The sequence below is a fragment of the Psammomys obesus genome, unplaced genomic scaffold (genome assembly GCF_907164565.1).
Source record: "Psammomys obesus unplaced genomic scaffold, mPsaObe1.curated_primary_1811, whole genome shotgun sequence".
Classification (NCBI taxonomy): Eukaryota; Metazoa; Chordata; class Mammalia; order Rodentia; family Muridae; genus Psammomys; species Psammomys obesus.
In genome coordinates, this window is record NW_026593286.1 from 11,995,973 (window position 1) to 12,021,394 (window position 25,422).

Here is a 25,422-nt window from a genome sequence, read left to right on the forward strand (position 1 = left end):
TGACAGAACTGATTTTTGTGTCAGAGATCATATGACCCAGTAGCCTAAAATGTTTATTGTCTGGTGCGGAATAGAAAACTGTTAGCTAACCTTGACATAGAAACTGCTGTTCTAACACCATTTTCAAAAGTTACTGACAATAAAAAAAAAATTTATATCATCATAAAGTTCTAACATTATAGTCTCCTGGTATACAGTTCTTTAGAGACCACCAGGCAAATGGAAGAAAGTTGATTCAGATCCACATTGTGGTGCTGTTGAAAATGGTATGAAAAAAATGGGTAAAGACTAGAGTCTGAATTGAAACACTGTAGTGTAGTGAAACCATTATTTAAAAACAGATCAAGACAGTGGGGAAATACTAGCAGTTGCCCAGAATTACTCAGAGTAAGAACATTTTTTTAAATGGATATTTGTACAAGTTCAAATATTTGTCACTCTGGTGGCATTGTTTAGTTTGCTGTTTAAGGTTCATCTCTTCTGTATACATTAAAATATGCAAGGTGTTTTACTAGTGCTTTCACATCTAGTCAAGCGCAATAATTCATAAATTATAACTTTCAACTAACCCCTGTTTTTTAACAGTCATATGGACAGTAAATGGTGATAATAATCTTTCTTGAAAAGATTCACATTTTTGCTCTAATGTTTAATGTAAACAATCTGTTTATTTTCTAATTCCAGACCTTGCTTGTATGTACAAATTATTTAGTCGTGTGCCAAATGGTTTGAAGACAATGTGTGAATGTATGAGTTCTTATTTGAGGGAACAAGGGAAAGCCCTTGTTTCTGAGGAAGGAGAAGGGAAGAATCCTGTTGACTATATCCAGGTAAACAAAAGTTTTACATTCCTGATAATCATTTTGTGAATATGTCACGTGTCACTTTTCATAAGTGTATATGTTACATATATACCTGTGCTGAATATTTTAGACTAGTTCAGAGATGTTCACATATGTGTCAGGGAGCTGAATTCAGGTGCTGATTTTTGGTAACCTATTAAAGATTTGTTTAATTTGTGTAATAAAAATGAGTTGTATTTTGTGGTATGTTAGTATTTAAATGCAGGAAAAGCCAACTTGTGTTTTAAATGCGTAACCCTGAAAATGTTCTGTTTTTAAGCAGTACTTTGACTAAACTGTACTCCTAGAGTTGTTTTAATAAGAATAATCAAGTCTTTTTTGAGGGTTTTGTTTGTTTGTTTTTTGTTTTGTTTTGTTTTTACTTTTTCTTTTCTAACCAGTTTGGTCCTGACAAGGTGGTTAAGAGAAGCAGGAGCAGGCTTTTTGTTGTTGTTGTTGTTGTTTTATTTCAAGATGTTTGCTTTCATTTATTCATTTGTATTAGGGGTTACATGCATACCCAAGTGCCTAGTAGTTGTCAGAAGACGGTCATTTCTCTCCTGTTACGTCGGTCCCAGGGATCCAACAAGTACATTTACCTGCTGAGCTATCTCTTGGGCCTTACTTGATTTTTGATACATTATTTATATATATTTGAAGAATAGAATTCTTACCATCTGTCACTAACAGATGAATCCTTAGCATTTATCACTAATATTTGAGCTTATACACAAACTAGAAAATAATAGTTTGTAAAATTAACTCTGAACACATAATTACCAGCAGGGAAAGGTAAGCCTACGTCATAAGTATTTTACTTACAAGAACATTTTTACAGTGTTCCCTAAATTTGTAAATTTGTTTTTATTTGTAAGGGCTTATTGGATCTGAAGAGTAGGTTTGATCGCTTTCTCCAAGAATCCTTCAATAATGACCGGCTCTTCAAACAGACTATTGCTGGGGACTTTGAGTATTTCCTAAACCTCAACTCCAGGTCTCCTGAATACCTCTCATTATTTATTGATGATAAGCTGAAAAAGGGAGTCAAAGGGGTGAGTAGTAAAGCATTTGAAAGTACATTAGTTTCTACTTACTGACATAAAGTTTAGAGATAAATTTAAGAAATGTTACAGATAAAAATGAAAACAGGGCTCTTTACTGTGCATACATCCAATTTAATCTCTGATTTGTAAAATTATAAGCATAATACAGATCGCTATGTTTTTCTTCTTTCCCTTATTTAAAAGATAGGTAAAGAAGGTTTATTATCTTTTGGATTTAACAAAAATTTACCCATTTGTTTGCCAATTTTGAATTTTTAATGAGCTTTAATAATGTCTCATGGTTACATGAATTTCTGTAAAAAGTTTTACTATGTTCTGTGTCAATGAAATTTCTTCTGGTCATGATCATCCCTTAGCCCAGTCCTGTAATGATAAACGTCCTGTCTGACTAGCAGTCCTCCACTCCAAATGTATGAAGTGGGGCACATTCTCAGATCACATCCATTCCCTTAACTAAGTATTATGGCTGGTTTTAAACTAGATTGTCTGTTGATTAATTTTCAGCTAACCGAACAAGAAGTAGAAACAATATTGGATAAGGCAATGGTCCTTTTTAGGTTTATGCAAGAAAAAGATGTATTTGAACGTTATTATAAACAACACCTGGCAAGGAGACTGCTCACAAATAAAAGTGTTTCTGATGACTCTGAAAAAAACATGATTTCTAAATTAAAGGTAAGCGTTATTTAAGATGAATGTTGTAATATACCTAACTAATGTTGATTATATGGCTGAATACCAGCATATAATTAGAAATTGTTTGATTTCAAATGTTTACTTCCAGACTTACTAAAAGTAGTCTGGCTTTGAGCAAGGTGGCCGTTGCTTCTACTTATTAAAGGTACAGAACATCAGAGTTCTCTAGTACTGTTGCGTAGACTAGTTTCTAAACTAACTTGTAACAGAATCACCTGAGGTGTTTGTAAGAAATTTCAGGGTTTAGGCTCCACTTTACCTGTAGTACATTGGAACTTCTGAAAGAGCCTGAAAATTATGTTTTTAATAGCTGCAGGCTTATAACAACCAGTGGGAAGGCTTTCTGAGGAGATACACAGGGTTGGCAATAACATGAATAACTTTGTTTCTACACTTTTTCATGGGAAAGTCCACTATTTGTACATATTTGTGATCTTTCTCCATAGACTGAGTGTGGATGTCAGTTCACGTCGAAACTGGAAGGAATGTTCAGGGATATGAGCATCTCAAACACAACTATGGATGAGTTCAGGCAACATCTACAGGCAACGGGGGTAAGAGTCTGCATTAATTTTTTTTTATTATTTACTTCACAACCACAGTTCTCACTCTTCCCCCCTCTTCCCCCATCCACTCCTCCTCCATTTCTCTTCAGGATAAGAGAAGCCTCCCATGGATATTAACCTGCCTTGTCTAGGACACTTATGCTAGGCTCGCATCTGCAAGTATAACAGAGTAGCATATCAAGTTGCAGTTAAGACTAGGCACATCTGCTGGTGCTCAGTGAGGTAGCTTAGTAGCGGGAAAGGGTCTCAAAGGCAGGGAGCAGAGTCAGAGACACCCTCTGCTGCTGCTGTTAAGAGTCCCACATGAAGACCAAGCTACACAACTTTACGTATGTGCAGAGGGTCTAGGTCAGTCCCATGCATTCTCCTTGGTTGGCAGTTCAGACTCTGAGCCCCACTGGGCCCACGTTAGCTGATTCTGTGGGTTTACTTGTGGTGGCCTTGAACCCTCTGGCTCCTATAATTCTTTCTCCCTCTCTTCCACAGGATTCCCTAAGCTCTTCCTGCCTAATGTTTGTCTGTGGGTCTCTGCATCTGTTTCCATCAGTTGCTGGGTGAAGCCTCTCTGATGACACTTAATGCTAGGCTCCTATCTGCATGTATAGCAGAATATCAATGTGAGAGGTAGACTCCCTCTCATGGCATGGCTCTCAAGCTGGACAAGTCATTGGTTGACCAGTTCCTCAATTTCTTCTCTATCTTTACCTCTGTCCATCTTGTAGGCAGGACAAATTGTAGTCAAAGGTGTTCTGTCTGAGGTGATGGCTCATTCTCTCCATTAGAAGTCTTGCCTGGTTACAGGAGATGTCTGGTTCAGGCTCCATATCCCTCATTGTAGGGGAGGGAGGAATCCTAGCTAGGATCAGCCTGCTAGATTTCTAGAGTTTTCATTGCCTTAGGTTTCTAGTTTGTCCCAGAGATGGCCCTCACCCAATCCATTTGTCTCTCCCAATACTTTCTCCCTTCATCCTTCCCCCTACCTGATTCCTTCTGTTCCCATCCCCGTCCAGTCCCCTCCCTCTGCCCACCCAAGATGTCTATTCTGTTTCATCTTCTCAGTGAGATTCACATGTTTCCTCTTTGGACCTCCTTGTTACTTAGCTTCTTTGGGTCTGTGGACTGTAGCATGGTTATCCTGTACAGCTAATATCCACTTTTAAATGAGTACAAACCATGTTGGTATTTCTTGGTCTGGGTTATCTCCCTCAAGATGATTTTTTTTTTCTAGTTCTATCCGTTTCCTGCAGATTTCATGATGTCATTGTTTTTAAGAGTTGAGTAATATTCAGTGTACCACAGTTTCTTTATCCATTCTTCAGTTGAGGGATATCTAGCTTGTTTCTGGCTATTACAAATAAAGCTGCTGTGAACATAGCTGAGTGAATGTCCTTGTAGTATGGTGGAGCATCTTTTGAGTATGTGCCCAGGAATGGTATAGCTGTTTCTTGAGGTAGAGCTAGTCCCAATTTTCTGACAAAGCACTAAATTGACTTCCAAAGTGTGACTGTGTAAGTTTGCACTCCCACCAGCTATGGAGTGTTCACCATGCTCCACATCCTTGCCAGCGTGAGCTGTCACTTGAGATTTTGATCTTAGTCATTCTGACAAGTGTAAGATAGAATCTCAGAGTCATTTTGATTTGCATTTCGCTGGTGGTTAAGGATGTTAAACTTTTTTGTTTGTTCATTTGTTTAATTCTCAGCCATTAGAGATCCTCTGTCAAGAATTCTGTTTTGATCTGCACCCCATTTTTTAGTTAAATTATTTGGTTTGTTGTCTAATTTCTTGGGTTCTTTATGTATTTTGGATATCAGCCCTTTGTTGGATATAGGGTGGTTAAGATTTTTTCCCACTCTGTAGGCTGCTATTTTGTCCTTTTAATGGTGCCTGCGTTGATTTCTTGTCTCAAATGTTGATTCTTTGCTATTATATTTAGAATTTTTTTCCTCAGTTTTATTAGTGACATTGGCAGCTCCATATAATTTAAGGCTACTCTTTATATGCAGTTAGAAGTAGTTGGAGCTGAATAGATGACTCAGTGGTTTATTTTGTCCCAACTCATGTTAGTTAGGCAACTCACAACTGCCTGTAACTCCACCTCTAAGGGCCCTGAGACTGTCTCTGTAGAAAGTCACAGAGACAGACAGATAAGTGTAATTAAAACTAAGAATTAAAAATATCTTGAAAAGTAACTTCTTGTGCTGCAGACCTTAAACATTAAATCTTCTAAGATTTTCCCTGTGTTGGAAACAGTTGATGGACACAGCAGAGTCAGCCAAGCAAGTTTTGAGCCTCCTGAAGTCTTTGAATTCCATTAAGATGTTGTGGATTTCCAAGCTGAACACAATTCTCTTAAGGCTTTTGGTCTGTTGAAGTCTACCCAGCATAGTGGGTTCTTTACTTTCTGGAGTCATGCAACAAATACTTTGGGTTTTTTTGTTTTGTTTTGTTTTTTGTTTGTTTTTGTTTTCTTAAAAAATACAGTAATATGATTATAATATTATAAGAAATTGTAAGTATTTGTTCATTTTGTCCTTGTTTTGTTTGTTTGTTTTTTTCTAAGAGGGCAGAAAGCCTAATGTTGAGCATTACACTAGTAAGTATTTTATTGAAGTTGTCATCCATCATACAGGTAGATGTTTATTGAAAACAGATACATAACACTGTACCTATAGCTAATGTTATCTAATGTAAAAATGTTAAAAGCAGAAATGGAAGATACAGGTTTTTTCTAACATGATTTTATTAACATGTAAGAATTATCTTGTGTTCATTATTTTTTAGGTAATAGCTTAGGTAATAATTGTAATTACTTGAAAAACATTAAGCAGGTTCAGTCTGTTTGTTTTGTTTCATTAGATTCTAGACATGAAAATACTTACTTTGGTACAACTACTTTGATAGTTGTAATAGAGCCTGTGTGGTTAGGTAAAGAATCTAGTCCGTCACCGTTCATTCCTTTCTATTTGTATAGGTGTCTTTAGGTGGTGTTGATCTCACAGTCCGGGTTCTCACAACGGGATATTGGCCTACTCAGTCAGCCACACCAAAGTGCAACATCCCACCAGCACCAAGACATGCTTTTGAGATATTTAGAAGGTAAGCTTTAAATAAGACTCTTTTTTCTCGATAAAAATAACCAAATTTGAATTACATTTTCACATTACTCATATTCTTAATTGATGATAAATACATTGCACTTTACATCTCATTTTCAGAAAAATTTATGTTAGTAATTTTTAGCATGTAAGAACAGAATGCATGGGCTGGAGAGATGGTTCAGGGGTTAAGAACACTCGCACTTCTTCCAAAGGTCATGAGTTTGGTTCCCAGCAATCACGTGGTGGCTCACAACCACCTATAGTGGATCTGGTGTGCAGGCAGAATGCCCTATAAATAATCAATAAAAAAAAATTTAAAAAAAAAAACAGATTGCATAAAACTTCAGAAAGAAGAGTTGTCAGTGTCCTTTCTTTAGCATCAGTGGGTGTTAGTGTGGGTCATTGCTTAGGATGGGCTGTGGAGAAAGGCTTATAAAGAGCTGTCTTGGTCACAGTATACATGAGAAATTACTTACTGTGTTGGTACCTAGTTAAATTACATTGGTTTTTTTATCAGTACCCCCATACCCTGCCCCCAATTTCTCCTCCAGTAAAAAGCAGGAACAGAACTTAATTCCTTCATCTTTAATGTCTCTTGTCTATATTTTGCTAAGGGTTGTTGTTCTAAATGTGTGAATTGTACAATTTCCTAAAACTTGGTTTGCTTTGCTGTAGGTTCTACTTAGCCAAACACAGTGGGCGACAACTCACACTCCAGCATCACATGGGTTCTGCAGATCTCAATGCCACCTTTTATGGTCCAGTTAAAAAGGTAAATTTTGATACTTTCAATATGCAGTATAACTTAATATTCATGTGATTTGGGTTTACCTGAGTGTAGCTGTTATCCCCCATCTCATGTTAGAAAGCTTAATATCTTTGCTTTTACTTACTAAATCTGTTCTTCCATTTGCTAACTGCATTTGAAAATCAAAAGCATGTCTTCTTTAATGAATAAAATAGTAGATTAAGCCATAGACCCTGTTGCCGAAAATAGTATAATGTAAGTTGATTTGAAAACATGCAAAGCAAAGCCATGTGCCCCTTTTCAAAATTCTTTTACTTCTGGTAAATGAAAACAAAGAGATTAGTACTTGATATTTACAAGACTTGCATATATTCATAGAATCATTTAAAAAAATGATATGCCAGTAATTTTCTTTTTAGAAAAGTTTTTTGTTGTTGTTTTGAGGTCTAGAGTAATAATTTATTCTTATTACTTGGCTTGAATCAAGCCAAGGTCATTTGCCTTAAAATTGAAAATTAATAAAAAGACTTAGGCAGCAAAAAGTTTTAATCTAGATTGTGACCTAGACTTGTTTCATGTGATAAATTGATAAGACACCAAAGCATTTTTAGTATTATTAGCATCTGTATAACTATTGTCGTTTTTTTTGTGTGTGTGTGTGTAATTAACAAAGATCAGGAACTTTATTTAGCTGAAAAATATTTGGCACTGTTATCTATGTATATATATAATCACTTTCTTGGCCACATGTGAACTGTTCACTGTGTAGTTAAATGAGAACATTCCCTTAGTAAAGAGGGGTGTATGCGTGTTTAAGTAGATTTATATAGGAGTGAGTTAAAATTTTATTAGAGGGAGGAGATTATGGGATTTCTGAAAATATGGTTAAAGTTGGTAGGAGGAAATGCCTTAATTTTTTTTTTTTTTTAAATTCAACAGGAAGATGGATCTGAGGTTGGCGTTGGTGGTGCACAAGTAACTGGTTCTAATACCCGAAAGCACATACTGCAAGTCTCCACTTTCCAGATGACCATATTAATGCTCTTTAATAATAGAGAGAAATACACATTTGAGGTATGGCTTATACTACTACAAGTTTTGACCAATGCTGTTGTTTCTAACTCTTTGTTACTTGAGTCTTTTCTTGATTGGGTAAACTTATTTAAGTAGAGAGTTTGCAGAGCTTTAAAAATGAGGTACTTTTGTGTCCATTATCATACTCACAAATACTACCTTTTATATTTCTTTGTATTTATCTGTAGTCAGTTTTCTCCAACCACTCTTGGTGCCAGGTAGCAAATGATTAATGCTTTATTTCTGAGTGTTGCTTTGCATTTTAAAGAATTTTATATAAATGTAATGATGTGTTATTTGTGTTGAGGTTGATTTTTATTTTCATTTTAGATTGATCCCTAATGTGTATAGTGTCAGTAGTTGGTTCTTTTTACTGCTGAGTAATATTATAATATATGGATTTACTACATTTTCTTTATTATTTCACTTGCTGATAGCATACATTTTTGGGTTGGTACTAGATTTGCTCTGTTATGAATAGAACCATGGAACTGGAACGATAACCTCAGTCAGCATAGTCATTGCATTGCCTAATTTTGATCTTTTTAACCATTACTGTCACCATGTTAAAAAGCCAGGTATGGTGGCGCACACATATAATCAAGCACTGGGGAAGATGATCCCTAGGCCTATGAGAGACATTGAGAGCGAGGGAAGAGAAAGAAAGATGGCCACCTCCTGAGAGCCTACACCAAAGTTGTCCTCTGACTTTGACATGCATGCTCACCTGTACCTAGACAGAAACACACAACTCTGTGATTAACTTTTTAAGAAACTACCCCAAAATGTGCTCTAAATCAAGAGCTCCAATTGCTCCCTATCTTTTGTAGTCTAAATATTTTGGCCAGTTTTGTTTATATTTCATTGTATCATGATTTAGTCATAAAAGACTTTTAAAACATTAAAACATAAAAACACTTTTAGGTGTTTTTAAGTTATTTAAGTATATTATCTTAAGGGTTTTTTTTTAATATATGTTAAACTTCAGACATAATTGCCTTGTCACATCGTTTTTATTACTGTGACAGAACACCATGATAAGGCAACTTAAGAAAGCATTTAATTGGGCTTACGGTTCAGAAGGTTAAGGGTATATGATGGCAGAGTAAAGGTGTGGTAACAGGAACAGCTGGGAGCTCCAGATCCAAAAGTAGGAGGCAGAGAGTACTAATTTCTTGAAAACTCAAAGTTCACCACTAGTGAAAACCCTCCTCCAACAAGGCTTTTTAAAATTACTACATTTTTATTTATTTTATGTGCATATGGGTATGTGGGGTTGGGTCTGTGCATATATGCTAGGACGTGTGTATGTGGTATGTGCAAAAAGAACAACTTACACAAGACTTTTCTCTCCTACCATTCAGGCTCTGAGGATCAAGGATGGAATTCAGGTCATCAGGCTTGGTGGCAAGCACCTTTACTGCCCAGTTATCTCTAAGCTCAATTATATTAAATTTAACTAGTCTTTTTCTATACTTGTAAAAAGTCGCTTGGTGTTGAAATTGGTATCATCTTAATATTTTGAAGTAATGTATTAAATGTTTTGAAAGGCCTTAAAATTGTCTTCATAGTTATTGAAAGCCAATTTTTAACTATCAGTGACAGAGGAAGAAAAAATATGAGTTTGAAATTAAGAGCAAGAAGATTAAATTTGATATCTGCTTTAGTATTCACTGCCATGCTGGAAAACAGATTCAGAGAACGCCATATATATATGTTAAAAGAACGCTTTTAAACTTACATGGTTTAGTTCAGTGACTAAGTGAAGAACTTCTTTTATTATATTTAACAAGTAGATTCTACCTAAGAATTACACTAATTTACCATGCACAAATTATATGGAATTATATGGAGTCCTAACAATATTAATGAAGCAAACAGAGTATACCTAAAGTATACATAAAACTTTGCTACAGAGGTGGAATTCAGTTTGTTTTTTGTTTGTTTGTTTGTTTGTTTGTTTTTTATAGATATGGGATTACTGGCATGGTTTACCGTATCAAGTTTTATGTGGTGCCAGGGATTGAACCTAGGGTGTCCTGCATGCTAGGAAAGTACTCTGCCAGCTGAACTGTATATACCCACTTCCAATAGTTGTTTTTTGGTTTTTGTTTGTTTTGAGGGGCAAGGTTGAGGCAGGATGGCTCTCATGTAGCTCTGCCCATCCTAGAATCCCAATACATACTTTTTAATTGAGGTATTTTTTGTGTGAATATTTTATGAAGAGTATGATAAATACCAAGGTTGGTTTTTAAGGACTCTGACGTATTAAGAAGTATGATCGTATAAGCAAAAATACAAATTTATTTTTCCAAAACTACTATAGAATTGTATTAACTTCAGTGGTTGAAGGCAGTTTTCCTTTCCAACCAACATGGGACTTATTGATGCAAGTTTTAGGTAGTACTTACGTAGAATATTGTTCTAACAGTGCCGATTTTAGTTTTGTCATATACAGCTTTCTGTGTAGAATTCCATGCCAGTTTTTTTTCCCTCAAAACCTTTGGGTTCTCCATCTCAGATCTAAGGTGATATGAGAAGATTTGTGACACTTAATTTTTGTTTTACACTAACTTACATCTGTTTCTTCATTTAAGTTAACCAGCTCTTCTCTAGAAATTAGAGGAGATAACAGTACTTAATTTTTGAAGAAGCCGACTGTATAAAAGTCTTTTAGTTCTGTAGGGTGGGCCACATACCAAATTCCAAAATGAAGTGACCTAAAGCGTCTACTAACAATCTGCTCTCTCCGTTTCTCTGAGTTGAGTGCCTGCGGGAGCTCATTGGATAGCGGTGGCTTAAGCACCTTTAACCGAGGTACCTTTGTCTTAAGGTTCTTAACGCGGTTGCATTTAGATTCAGGTTGAGCTTAGAGAAAATCTAATGGTTTGGCTGGCCTTGACAGGTGCACTTTCAAGCTGTTTTGCACGTGGGCAGATGTGTTTTGGCTGTTGAAAGTCTGTAGTTTGTAGTTTCTGCTCATGTAGGACTTTCTACTTGATGCTTTGGTCATCTTTCCATCCTAGTGCGTCGTTTATCCTAGAGTGAGCACTCCTAGAGCTCCAAGAAGAAACTACATTATCTTTATGATAGTCTTGCTAGTCACATATTGTTCCTTCCTTACTTGCTTGGTCACCCAATCAGTCTGAGCTGGTGAGATGGTACAGAGTGCAAAAGTCCAAGCCTGCTGAACTGAATATGATCCCTAAGACCCACATGATAGACATTAAGAACCAACTTCAACAAGTGAGTTGGGGCACATGTGTGCACACAGACAGAGACCCAGTAAATATAAAAACATTTAAAACAACATTACCAAGATTATTGGGAGCTGTCTTTAAAATTGACAGCAGGGGTGATTTTGTAATGTCACATTTAATCCATAGTAATGAAGTTGTTCAGGTTTTTTTTTCCTTGTGTTTTTGAATAAATAAAGTTCACTTATCTAAAATAGTTATTAGAAGCATAGAATAGGGACTTACATTCTTAGTTTTAATAACATTGGTTTATAAAGCAATATGAGTAATAAATGGTATATTAATGCTTTATATTATATTTGACTCAGAAGAACTTTAAAAATGTATAACCTTAATGTCAGATATAAATAACCTTTTAACCTAAATGTCAGATGTAAATAAGTGCAGACAGCCGTTAGACATTATCCAGTGCCAGGTGTGGTGATGGTGATCCCAAGACAAAAGAGGAAGAGGCAGGCATTGAGTTCAAGGACAGCCTGGTCTACACAGAAAAACTGTCTATAGAGGGGAAAAAATCCATCTGAAATTAATATCAATCATCGGTGGTAGCATGTGTAATGCTGTAATAGAGGGAAATGTTTAAACATGCATAGGGAATAACTGTATAGGCTTAGTAATTCCCACATACTTGTTGACTAATAATAAAAAGGCATGTAGACAAATACAGCACAAGGTACAGTTGAAACCTGTATAAATTATTCAGATAGCTAAATAGACATAGAATCCTTGAAATAAAGCTGTGCTTGACACAGCTGTGTTACAAAAACTGAAAAAAGAAAGAGACATTACCGTTATAGATCTGTGTTGCATGTATACTAAAAGAGTGATGCACTGTGTCTAAGATACTTTCCTTGGAATACACAGAAAGATCTGTTGAGCATAATGAGTTAAAAAGAAAAACAGTTAAAATGTAATCAGAAAATTAAGCACTTTTTTTTAGTTGCTATACACCATTTTAAGGCAATAAAGCAATTTTTAATGAATTTAAGCGGATCCCAGAATTTATCTGGATAAGAAAGTACATAAGATTAAATAAAACATTTTTTGTTTGTTTTTTTAAACAGAGTTTCTCTATATATCCCTGGCTGTCCTGGAACTCACTCTGTAAAACAGGGTGTCCTTGATCCTCCTGCCTATGTCTCTCAAGTGCTGGCATTATAAAAGTCATAGATGAGGGACTTGTTTGAATTAAATAGAGTCCAGAAGCAAATTGGTTTATATGTTTAGATAACTGGGAAATGGTAAATTTATCATTTAAGTTAGTTTGAATTTTTTTGGAACTGTTAGAAGGCAATAAGGGAACTTTAGTATCATTATATGATAATCATATACAAAGGTAGAGTCTAGCTTAATGTGTAAATTCAAAACTTCATATGTAAATATAAAGATACCTCCTAAGAATATATTTTCTGTTCTTTTAGTATAACTAAAACATGTTGTAACGAACCATCTACAATCTAAAAATAGGGCCTATTTAGCTTCCTGTTAATTCATATAGTATTATAATGTCTGCAGTAGTAATATACATGTATTGGAAGCAAAGACATGTATAAATAGTATTTCACAGAATTCTGACTTACCTAACTGATGTTTTCATAGATATATGTGAACTAAGTCATATGAGTGTATAGTTTTCTTAGTTATTTCATTGACATCAGAACAGTGAGTTAAAAATTATAATTCTTTCCCAGATGTTTTTATTTTTCACAGTATGACATTGTATTCATATCATAACATATACAAAAGTTATCAACTAGATCTCAGAAGAAATGTTAACTTCTAGTAGTCAAATCCTATCTTGCTCCCAGAGGCAGTAAATATGGTCAGTCAAAATTCTAATGTTTGCTTTCATAAGGAAGACTTGAACAAAGTGTGCTATAAGTAAATTTGGAAGGAATATAATAAATATTCTTGAGACTGACTATTGTAGCAGTTTATTTTACCTGAATGCCTTCAAGTTTTCCTGGTGGTGCCTGCAGATGGCATTTTTAGAAAACACAATTGTGTATTTCTTGGCAGAAATGTCCTTGCCATTAACAATTTATAATTTGTTTAAATAATGAGATTTTAGTCATAATATTCAGGAGATTCTTTATTGTGAATTCTTTAATAGAATTACTGTTCTCCAGCTATTGCTTCATCGATTTATTTGCTGATTAACTAATGTACTTTTAATCTTTGGGAGAAAATCTAATTATGTCAAATCTAATGAAATTTTCAGGAAATTCAACAAGAAACAGATATTCCTGAAAGAGAACTTGTTAGAGCCCTCCAGTCCCTCGCCTGTGGTAAACCAACACAGCGGGTCCTCACAAAAGAACCCAAGTCAAAGGAGATAGAAAGTGGCCACATATTTACAGTTAATGATCAGTTCACATCCAAACTACACAGAGTCAAGATTCAAACAGGTACCTGGAATTAAGTTTCCTCTTAAATTAAAAAGTATGTATATTTAATATAGAAAAAATTACTCATGCTGATTTCTTCCTATTAAAAAGTAAGTTTCATTGTTAACAAAAATAATTCTTGTATTATGTTTGTGCTTGGTCCTAAGACAGGAAACCGGGTGTGTGGATACCTGGGGATAACAAAATGCAACTGAACCCAAATATAAATGAAACACAATCCTAAAGACTTGTTAGCACTGACAGGGTAATTTCTTTTTTTCAAAGCTGTTTTACAGATTTTTCAAAATTAGTTATGAATTAATCAAACTACAAAAAGTTTCATCTTTAGATATTTTCAAGTTTTGGAATTGTAAAACTAGTATTACCTTTAATTTAAAAGCATAAATAACACTGTTGTGAACAATTTTTAGTAAAGCCTTTTATGTTGACAGTGAAAATAAGTTGTTTTCTTACATCATTATAATTATGGTATTACATTTGAGAAAAATAATTTCTGTATATACTACCTATATTTGTATTATTCTCAGTTGTCCTGAAAGTTCCTTTTCTGTCTTAGCTTTTGGGACTGGGATTCTTCAGGGTTTCCACATTACCACTTAAATTTTATTTCTCTTAATTTATATTTTTCCCTTTATTTAATTTTTTCATTGACCATGTTGGGGGTAGAAGCAGCAGTTCTTTGTGTAGATTAATTTATTTGCTTTTACTCTTTTTTTTTTTTTTTCTTAGCAAATAATACTATTGCAGTTTTTTCTTATACATGTGTGTCTGAGTGACAAAGATACATGATTAGAAAGGATGGATAGATAGATACTTAGAAACATAAATGCATATAGTAAGATACTGGGGCTTTAATTCAGGGCTCATACACACTAGCTCAAGTGCTTCTAACACTGGGCCAAATCCCTAGTAGAAAGCAGTATTCTTAACGAAGAAACTTTGCCTACGAGTAGCTAAAGTTATGCATATCAGAATAATCTTATTAATTATAAGTATACTATCTCATGTCTATGTCAGTGTATGAGTCAGCCATACATTTGAGATTTTCTGGTTTGGTTCAGAAAGTTTCATGCATATCTCCTTGTAAGGGCAAATAACACAACAAATTTTTGGTTTTGCTACATCAGTTTATAGCATAGTTGTACATTAGTTCTCTATTTTGCCCCTTATTGGTTAGTATGAACACTATATGAAAGACAGAGTGAGACTTTCTTAAAGGCTGGAATACAGTGTGAATGTAATGATGAGATTATGAAAAGAAATTTTTTAGGTAATAGAATCCAAGGAGATATTGGCAAGGCCTACAGAGGAGTATTTTATTGCTATAGAATCCCTTTACTGATACCTCAGTGATATTTTTAATTGTTTAGCTGATAGAATCTTGACAATACCTACTCTTCCCTCTCTTACAGTGCCTTATGGGTTAGAGACAACAGCTACTTGCCTATCTGAATTAATTTTGCTGAAATAAAACTTGAAGCCATTATGGAAAAGTAAGAGTTGAGGTCTGAAAGCCACGAACAGTTTTCACGTTGTGTACTGCTAAATCCACTACCATTTTTCTTCCAGAATAGGAATTATTCTAGACTATGAATAATTGACTTTCAGCCTGGCATGTATGCTGTACAGTTTTAATCCCAGAAATCGGGATACCAAAGCAGGTGAATCTCTGTGCATTTGAGGATATCCTGATCTAAAATAGTGAGTTCCAGGCCAGCCAGAGCTGCATAGCAAGACCCTTTTAAAAAAATAAAAGACTTTATTTTCCCCTCTAAAACTGATTTCTAATTTTACAAAAGAATAATTTATAATTGAGGTGAACATGAATGTTTGCATATTGTGTATTTACTTGTATGCATACTCTAATTGAGGTGGATTTTTCTCTGAATATTAAATTACTATATTTTATTAAAAACCAAATTTTTAAATTATTTCTGATAAATGCCTTTATTTCTATTTTAGTTGCAGCCAAACAAGGTGAATCCGACCCAGAAAGGAAAGAAACAAGACAGAAAGTAGATGATGACAGAAAACACGAGATAGAAGCTGCTATAGTGCGAATAATGAAGTCTAGGAAGAAGATGCAGCACAATGTTTTAGTAGCAGAGGTAAGGACACCTGAAGCATGGGTCAGCGTCATTGTCACACAATATTGCTCACCAAGAGCAAGAAACTGTGCATACAGTAAACCTTTATAAACAAATCACCTGTATTTCTGAACATTAGTAATGGTTACCAATTTTTGAGAGCTTTTTACAAATTAGGAAACTAAGAACCATGAGGGGCCATTGACATAGTTGAGTAACAAAAGCCTAAGTTAAGAATTGAGAAGTAGAGCTAAAATTTGCTAGTAATGATGGGATATGAGAAGGATGAGTTTAGCCTCCTGGGTTTCTGGCTTGAGTGAGGAGACAGGTTGGGCCTCTTAACTACAAAGAGAATAGTGTGCTTCAGTGGTCTGTATCTTAGCTAATAATGGCACAGTTGACTTTATTGTACACTGGCATATGCAGGCGCAGTAGTTCATTGGGGTGTTGAAAGTTAGCTAAAAAGTGAGAAGGCCAGACATTGAATTGCGAACTCACATCATACAGTCAGAACTGATTTCATACTACATTGCTCAGGAACAGCGTGGGAAATTTAAAAAAAAAAAAAAATCTGTGAGGAGTCAGTCCCACAGTACCATATTTGAGCACTTGTTTTAAAGGGGTTCTTTCTGAACCAGCTGTGCCAGTGTCACAACACTTAGAAATAAAGGTCTTGGTCCATGCAGACCACTGAATCAGAAATTCTAGGATCAGCAGTCTTGCCATTAATTATGAAATGTGTTCAAATTTAATGCCTTTTCAAAGAGGGTGGGGGAGTAAAATAAGCAAAGCTCAATTTTACATGAAAGAGGAGGTGTGGCAAACGGTGGGTGGTCAGTAACTCTGAAAACCATCAAGTTTGAATGAATGACTGTGTGGACAGTCATGACTAGTTAACTTCACCGTACATTTTCACTGGCCTACTAAGAGTAGATGATTGATGGAGCACCTAGGAAGGATGTGGAGGTGGAAACCACCAAGAGTAGTTTGTACTTTGAGACGATGGGTTCTGGGAGCAAACAGAAGAGTTCTAGAGGACTAAGTGATGGGATTAGGATTCTGGAATTTATTTTTACTTCTAAATGGAAGATTGTTCAGGATGCTTGTACTATGGGGAAGAGATGGTAGGTGGCTAAGACAAAGGGGGTAGTGAAGTCTCAGAAAGTAAGGAAGACTATTAGTGGCCAGTAGTAGAAATAGTAAACACTAACTGAATCTGTCTTTTCTTGAGAACACAGTAGGGCTACAGTCTGCTGACTAATCGATGTAAGGTGGGAAGATGAGGAAGATGGGCAGGAAATGAGATGGCTTCTTGTCCCTGTCCCAAACAGGGTTCTGCGGCATCGGGGTTGGAAAACACAAGGAGCCCATCAGAATTAGAGATTGTAACAGCAGCAGAGTGGTGAATTTTAATTCATAAATTTGTGTTGGGATTTCCCAGAGGTTATCAAAGCATTATAAAAGGCCAATTTTAACCCAAGGGCAGCTATAAGCCACACATAGAAGTATAGCTAAATATAAATGATTTTATAAAAACAAGTATTATTTAGTATTTGACCTGTGTGCAGCTTGATGATTCCTAGTTTATACTGAAAGTGATTTCATCAAACAGTGCTTATAAAATAGGACCAAAGAATCCAGAGTTGAAGATGCTTTTGAGAGTTGAAGTGATCTTGAGTGCAGTTTAGATCCTATAAGGAAGGAGAATAAATCTAATCTATTCACAATCTAGAAGGTAGAGTTAAAGATTGGCAATTTCAAGTGGATCATAGCAAGATTGTTGTTGTTACTTATGTTAGTAAGTAGGTTTATCAAGTGCACTGAGAATGCAGAGGCTAAGGTAAGAAAAGAACTACCTGCCAAGAACAAGGTTTTTGATACTAGAATGGTAATTCTGGGATGATTATAGATTGTATTTGCATAGTTGAGTGCTCAGATTTCACATTTCAAAGAATTTCCAACAGTTGGTTGTTGTTGGAAAATAGCTTTGATCAACAAAAGTAAAAGAAAGTCTGGCTTATGCTGGATAATGGAGTCTGATGGATTATTGAAATGAGCATTAGCTTTGAGGAAAAAGATGTTTAGATTTTCGCTGGTTCTGTAACTAATTGTTAATACCAACTGTTTATTTTATAAAATGAAACAGCTTACATTGCCATTAAAAGCATTAGGGATGTGTGTGTGCGTGCGTGTACGCGCGCGTAGTTGTGATTGGCAACAGTAGACTGGTTGCTGTAGTTAATTTATTCCTGGTAGTGCCATGCTTAAGATCTGACTGTAGCTGGAGCAAAAAAATGACAGAAGTTACTCATAGTATTGGGTGCCATTGCTGTAAGGCATTTTATCTGTTAAGTCATCTCTTGCGATCCCAGAGCTGAGCTGAGATGAATCAGGAATTTGAACCCAGGCAATCTGGATCCAGAGCTTGTGCTTGTAAACACACTATGCTTCCCAGGTTCTGTGAACTGGAAAGGTAACCCAGAAGTTAGTAATATCATTAAAATGGTTAAACTGTCTGCTGGTGTATAATCAGACTAGTGATAGCTAACTAATCTTCTTTAGCTACCCACATTTTAACACATGGAAGTGTGTTCTAACCATGCATTACATTTTCAAGTAAATACTTTACAATTTCTGTACTTTTTCTTTTTTAGTTGTTTTATCTGTCTGTTATGTTGAGGCAGGGTAGCCCTGCCTCACATTCCCAAGCGCTGAGGTTATAGACATTAGTCACCGTGCTTGGTGCGGCTGTATATATTCTTTTAATTTAGTTGTAAAATCACTAAATTTTGTTATTCTTAGCTTTAAAATGACATGTCAGCTCTAGTAAAAGATGAGGATGTTTGTGTGTCTATGTGGAAGTGTTTTAGTTAAAATTAGATTTGTACTTTCTCTTTTTAGGTAACTCAGCAATTGAAGGCTCGATTCTTACCAAGTCCAGTTGTTATTAAGAAACGTATTGAAGGACTTATTGAGAGAGAATATTTGGCACGAACACCTGAGGATCGCAAAGTATACACATACGTAGCATAAAATGCATTCAGAAATTTGATTTATTCTTGGACTGTACTCTTCGCATGGACTGGGAAGTTCTTTTAAATCATTACTATTAAGACGACCATCTCTTCTGTTAAATGCAGTACATGTTATAGACCACTCAGATCAAGCCTCTACTCCCTCTGAGAGTTTTCAACATCAGTTGATTGAGCTTCAGGCTTTCCAACGTTATCCCTGTAGAGATCATCTTTACAGTTCCTCGGGAAAATGTGAATGTGCCGCGTTTTGTTTTCAATATTGTATGAAAACAGAAAAAAAATAAAACAAATTTAGAAAACACAGCTCATTAAAATAAAATTGTTGGATTTCATTTCCCCAGGTCTTCAGTGTTGATGTAAATGTGTTTCTGTAGTGTTGCTTATTATTAGCACTTTGCGCATTGTGTAAGTTGGGTAGCAAAAATGGCAAAAGAGATGCAAAATTCCCAGTTATCTTGCTCTGCTTGTGACTTTTCCTTAGCTGGTATTGTTTAAAGGTTTGATAAATATACAAAGACCCAGGCATACAATTGGCGCATGCTTTATCCTACCACTTGCACTTATTAGTCTAACAGCCTTATGACCAAGACCTTTGTTTGGACATCAGTACATACCCTGAGTTGTTTTTTCTCTCTTGTAATCTGAAGTTTTCCAAATTAAGTTCTAAGACGATTAGGTTTTGCTCTGAGTTATTTCTAGAGAAAGAGAATATTTTAGTATGTATAAATTGTACAATAATTTTTTGCTGTTGTACTTACTGCTAATAGTGGATTGTATAGGGTGGCGTTTTTATTTCATTTATTGTAGACAAAATAAATGAATTAAGTATTCACATACACACTAACTCAAGTATGTCAGAGCACAAAGGTGGCAGCTGGTTATATTTAATTCAGTCCCTTTGAAAAGCACATACATTCTACCCTTTGTTTATAAATATCATAGCCTCCATCCTCCACACACAGTTTAAATATATATTTTGGTGAAGCTGTGGTACACCATTGTCTGTTTCAAAATGCAATCTAAAGATGCAATAAATAGATTACCTTGATAGTTTGAAGAAAGTCTTCAGTTCTTGCAGCTGTGTTTTGGAAAGTGATTAAGCAATATTTTTCAAACGTGATGATTCTTGGGTATTTAGCTATCCATTGTCCTCTGAAGAGTCATTTTCATGTTTTCAAAGATGTGCTTTGTGCTGAAGATTTTTGTCCGTTACTCTGTGCTTCCAACTATCACTGAAGTTGTTTTCTACCTGACTGATCTGCCAAGGATTACAGTTTGCTTTAACTTGAAAGTATCTTTATCTTCCATTTTATTTAATTTTGTTCCATTTTTTTCTCTTAAAAGGTAATGTTTTAGAGATGTAATGGGGGAAAAAACCACTAGATTTCTGTCAGAAAAATGAAATGTTACTGAGTTCAAGTAACCAACTCTCCATTGAATATCAATACTGTTGATACACTTACTAGAATGTATGTCTCAGAAGATGGTTTCTGTTTAAATTTATGAAGTTACAATAATTGAATTCTAATATGGATTAAAAACTCCACATAAATATTTTCCCCATGCGTCTTGGATTATAATTTTCATCTTAGACTTTCAAATATGCTTTCATTGAATTTAAGCTTGTCTTTACCTACACTATACAATTATATGATCTTAGTCACTACGTGTTTTCCACCTTTATGTGAGGCTGAAGGTGTGGATGGTATGGACAGGTTCTCAGTACACTTTCCTGTACTTGCCCTGGTCCAGTGGAACACTAAAGAGTTGCTTTCTGGTATAGTTAGAATTTTCACTAAGGAAGCTGCTGTTTAACACTTTGGAAGGTTGTCAACAGTTGGGAAAGCCTTGAAAGCTTTAGTTACTAAAGTCTCTTAAGTCAGACATTAAAAACAAAATTTAAGTTCTAGCTCAAATCATTTAAAAATTGGTTTCTGTTATCTTCAGTGTGGCTGTCCAGATCAGGTGTAGTCTATATTTAGGGACATAAAGGTTTGATATTTGTGCTGGTAGATGCTTCCTTCTGGGTTAAAGTAGATTTGCTGGGCAGTGCCCACTCTGCTACCTTACAGAATTCAGGTGATGCATTTTGATACTTCTCCTTAGCAATAGATCATTGATATTTTTATCCACTTTTAAGGTTTTAGTTTGAAAAAGTGTGATTAGATTTTCTGTGACTTGAATTTTAGGGAAGATGGATAATTTTTCCAGCTACAGAAATGATGTCATTAATTGTTAAGTTGTAAATCTTTGCTGTTATTTTTTCATGGGACAGCATTCATTTTTAAATTGTCATTTAAATATTGAGATTTTATGACTAAGAAACAGCCTCACAAAATTTTAAAAAATGGTTGTCATTGCAAGGCTTCTTTGTGTCAGTGAATTTAAACAGGGAATGAGGCGTTGTAAGTGTAGGACAGGAAGACACCATTTCACACTCTGTAAAATACTAATATACTTCTGAAGTGAAACTCCTGAGTACAGTAAAACATTGTTGACTTTTGTTTCCTCAGTAGCCTGAACAGCTGGAAAGGCTTAGGTAAGAACCAGTGCTCTTTTGTGTACATTTACAGAAACTAGTGCCCTGACTGACACCTTAGGCTTCTGAATACTTTACTTCTCTGTTTGGGTCTTAATTTTAGTATGTTAACTATACCATGCCTTTTTGGGTTTAATTTTAGATATTCACTTTGAACAAATAATACAAGATTTTGCCCTTGTCTTTCTACTGTCCTTTGAGAGTAGCCTAGTTTTTCATGTTACATGTTTTATACAACATAAGGTTCTCTCAATCTTAAAAGGAAAGCATCCTTGTGTATCCTTTGTAACGTGTACACTATATGATACTTCTTTATTCAGTAAGTACTTTGTGTTCTGTTGATAAAAAGTGAAAAATCTAAGTGAAATTGTGAATTATTCCTAGTCCCAAGAGCAGAAATAGTACAGTCACATGGTATTACTGTGTGCAGACATTTGTGTTCTTTCTCTGGTTCTAGTTGTCATATCCTCTTGACAACCGTTAGACCAGTGTTCAAGGTAACTGCTGAAAAGTGGCCAAACCAGGATTTGGACATTGGGTTGGTTCTAAGATAGGACTCTGGAGCTTGTCTATGTCTCATGTTGCAAATAGGTAGGGTTTTCCATTTCGATTTGTTAATTGTGTACCTCATTTGCATGAAGCAATGGATATAATGTGAAAATGTATCTCTGTGGAATTTTTGCATGTTTTTGTTGGCCCATATTTGCTGATCACCAACATTAGGCAGGAAGCAAGGATGATGATGGCTGCTATTTTGGAACATGTCCATTTAAAGGAAAATATACTCTAAAAATTTTAGTGTGAGGGTTACAAGGTAAGTGGTTAATTTAAAATCTGTACTTAAAAAATGGTTTTCTTATTGCATGGTTTTCCATTCCATGTCAGTTTTCCAGAAGGTATAGGACACAAAAGAACTGAGCTTTACGATTGGTCATGAAGCTAACTCTTGGAAGAACTTGAACAAAACGTCTTGTAATACTCTTAGAAATGGCACATTTGTGAACATGACTTAAGTTTATTTCATCCTTGATATTTGGGTCTAATTTGATCCTGAGTGGGCCTCTCTGAAATGCCTTGAAGTATATGAGAAGCTCCACATAGTGTGTGCTATGTTTCTAGTTAATGAAGTCAAGTTTCAACATTCTAATAAAGTACAGCTCACAGAGCATAAAACCTTAATGTGCACAGTTCTTGCAGTGTGAAAAATTAAAATCCTGAGTCTCCAGATTGTTCTTCTGTTGTGATTCCTGAGTGAGTGCCTTGGCAGGATCTGATGTGGTGGATGTGGCACTCCCAAGTCCAGATAAGCAGCTAATGTCTGCAAGTCTTTGGAGCATTGCGCGTCCTAAGCTAAAATCTACAGTAAAACCTCAGACATTGTGGGGGAAAAAAAACACCCTGAAACACTAAAGGTGGCACCTTACAGTACCAACTCAATAGCTATATTTTGGTGGATTTAACACAGCTGATAATTGCAAAATCCACTTTGCCAGTTAAATGAACAGCACAGACACCTTGTTGCCTCTATGGGATTCTTCACTCTAATCAGAACATATGAAGGCAGAACACATTACCTTTTAAAAATTGATACAGCAAATGGTTTTAAATTGATGGGCAAATGTTAAAATAATTTACATACCTCTTAAACTCTCACAATCCACTTAAGTTGATCAGATTTTAGTGAAAAATTACCTTCAAAAGTAGCTTTTTCTCGCCTTTCTGGGATGGTGTAAATAACTTTACTACAATTTGTATGCATGGTGCAGAATTTTATGCAAATAAAGCATGCCAGCAATCTAATAATTTAAATGAATTAAAGCAAAAGATAAAAATACACAAACTTGCTGCTGCTTAGATCATTGGTGCCCCTAGGACCCATTTTACTGATTTAAAGCAAAATAAACATACATACCTGGGGGGAAAAGTATACAAAGTCTCACTCTAAAGCTTGTGTTTTCAATGACTTCATCACCATCTCCAGGAAACAGTGGCTTGTACAGAGTAGGCAGTTTATGCAAATTGAATTTGAATCTTAAGATAGATTTTGCTTGGCATATATCTTGATGAAAGTTTGTGTTGGCTTATTACTGTTCTTGATACTGGAATAGCATGCACAAGAAATTGTATGTATTGGTGTAATGATGTGTATATATACTTTTTTTGCAAAAAGAACTCAATTCCAGTTCTTTCAACACCTATGAAAATTTCTGTGTTTGAACCTAGGTCTATGAAAAAACAAGTAGCTTGATGTTTTAAAGTTAGAATTATAGATGAGACAAGACTGAGGGATTTGCTAAAGAGCATGATATAGAGTGAAATAAAATAATTTTCACTCTGTTACAATGTATCTCCAGCAAGAGGCACGGGATGTATGTAACAAAACATGAAAACATCGTGATTATGTCTAAATGAAGTGGGAAAGATCTTGATTGCGTTTTAGAACCCCTCATGAGGTTACCCACAAATGTTTATGCAACGTTCCTAAGTGTCTCAAGCAAAAATTTATTCTTATTAGTTAAAAGACCTCTATATTCATCTGACTTGAGCCCATTTGGAACGGAGTCCAGTTTCAAGCTTAGAGAAGAGTGTCCCACACTAAAAGGCAATTCAATCAAGAAGAGAATTAGCCCGGCCTTTGTTGGTATTTAAGCTTGGGGGAGGCAGAGAAGATGCCTTTGTGAAGGTCATGGTTTTATAGGTGCAAGGTGAGGCTTTAGACAACGGTTTGGGAACTATTCTTTAGGTTATTTGTGTTACACTAACTCAGTTTCAATTGCTAAAAATATTAATGATAAGCAAGTTTTAAGATCCTTTAATCTTTGTACTTACTAAAGCTGCTTAAAACAGTATGTTTCTTAAGTCAAGGGCTTTCATAACAAAATGTGTTCATGGTGACAGGTCACATTCATCCCAGCAAAGCTACTGTTAGTCCTCATTGGGAGGATGGAATCAGTCATGGCGCCTGCACAGAAGAAAGGCAACCTGTAGGCCTTCACACTAAGAAAATGAGCTTAGAAAGCAGCATTCAAAGTTCAGTGACTTCTCCTACAAGTCCAAGTTTAGGCAGCAGTGTTAGATGACTAAAAAGCAAGGCCTGTTGCATAGGTTTGGAATTTGTTACCCTAGAACCGTTGGTTTTGAACTGACTTAGTCTGGGTGGCAGAAATTAGGATTTGTATAGACAACTTTGCAGAGGATGGCTGTAAGTATAAACCATTGATCTGGTAATTGTCAATCCAGACAGCTTAAAAGGATTCTACTTTTAGTCTTGGGTTTAAAGATTGTCTACATAACCTAACATTAATTTCCAGAAGAATGGGATATTCTTGATTACCTAATTCCCCAGTATAAGTTCTGGGTTATTTTTCAGTAATGAGCATTCATAGAATTATCCAGTAAAAAGCTAAAATATGTGTTTGCTCCCTCATAAGTTTGGCACAAAGTTTGCATAATCTAAATATATAAAACCTACATAGTCTTAAATTCCAATTCCAGTTTTCAAGGTTAATGAATCAGACTCCCCCTACCTGTAACACCACCTTTCAGCCTCCAATGTTGGCCTTTCATGATGTGAGTGCAGTTCTCAGCCTACATGAAAGCACGGTCTGGTGTCTACTTGTATTCATGACTGTTCTCCAGCCTCTGGATCCAGTGGCAATCTGGGGCAGCAGGTGGTACTGCAACTCTCATGGGAGGGTGTTTTACATCTGTGGCCTCTTCGAAGGAATTGATGCCGGTTTACTAAGGAGTGGCTGATGGTATGCACTCACTGAACCAGCTGTTAGTATGGTACCTGCCAGTCAATTTTCAGTAACTGCTCACTTACCCATTAAGGACAGCAGCAGTCATTTATGAAACACTAAATAGGTTGGGTGCTCCCACTTCTATAAGGTTAGTAACCCTGCACCTGAGCTTAAGCTGCCCATTAGCCTTGCTAAATCATGCTCTGATCAACTGACCTTATCACCTAGAAATCATAAACTAATAGAATACCTTAATCACGTA

The 25,422-nt window shown here is 35.6% G+C and overlaps 1 protein-coding gene across 2 annotated transcripts in view; it reads left to right on the top strand.

Annotated features, from left to right (window-relative positions):
- The window catches only part of Cul3 (cullin 3), a 58,000-nt gene extending 38,786 nt beyond the window's left edge, over nucleotides 1–19,214 (top strand). For both annotated transcript variants that reach the window (XM_055616532.1, XM_055616533.1), the window contains 10 exons: nucleotides 685–830; nucleotides 1,718–1,894; nucleotides 2,411–2,581; nucleotides 3,049–3,156; nucleotides 6,143–6,267; nucleotides 6,945–7,041; nucleotides 7,957–8,091; nucleotides 13,570–13,756; nucleotides 15,719–15,864; nucleotides 18,745–19,214. In XM_055616532.1, coding sequence (XP_055472507.1) covers nucleotides 685–830; nucleotides 1,718–1,894; nucleotides 2,411–2,581; nucleotides 3,049–3,156; nucleotides 6,143–6,267; nucleotides 6,945–7,041; nucleotides 7,957–8,091; nucleotides 13,570–13,756; nucleotides 15,719–15,864; nucleotides 18,745–18,876 — 1,424 coding nt within the window. In that variant the 3' untranslated portion in view covers nucleotides 18,877–19,214. The remainder of the gene's footprint in view (nucleotides 1–684; nucleotides 831–1,717; nucleotides 1,895–2,410; nucleotides 2,582–3,048; nucleotides 3,157–6,142; nucleotides 6,268–6,944; nucleotides 7,042–7,956; nucleotides 8,092–13,569; nucleotides 13,757–15,718; nucleotides 15,865–18,744) is intronic.
- The last annotated feature ends 6,208 nt before the right edge of the window (nucleotides 19,215–25,422 follow it).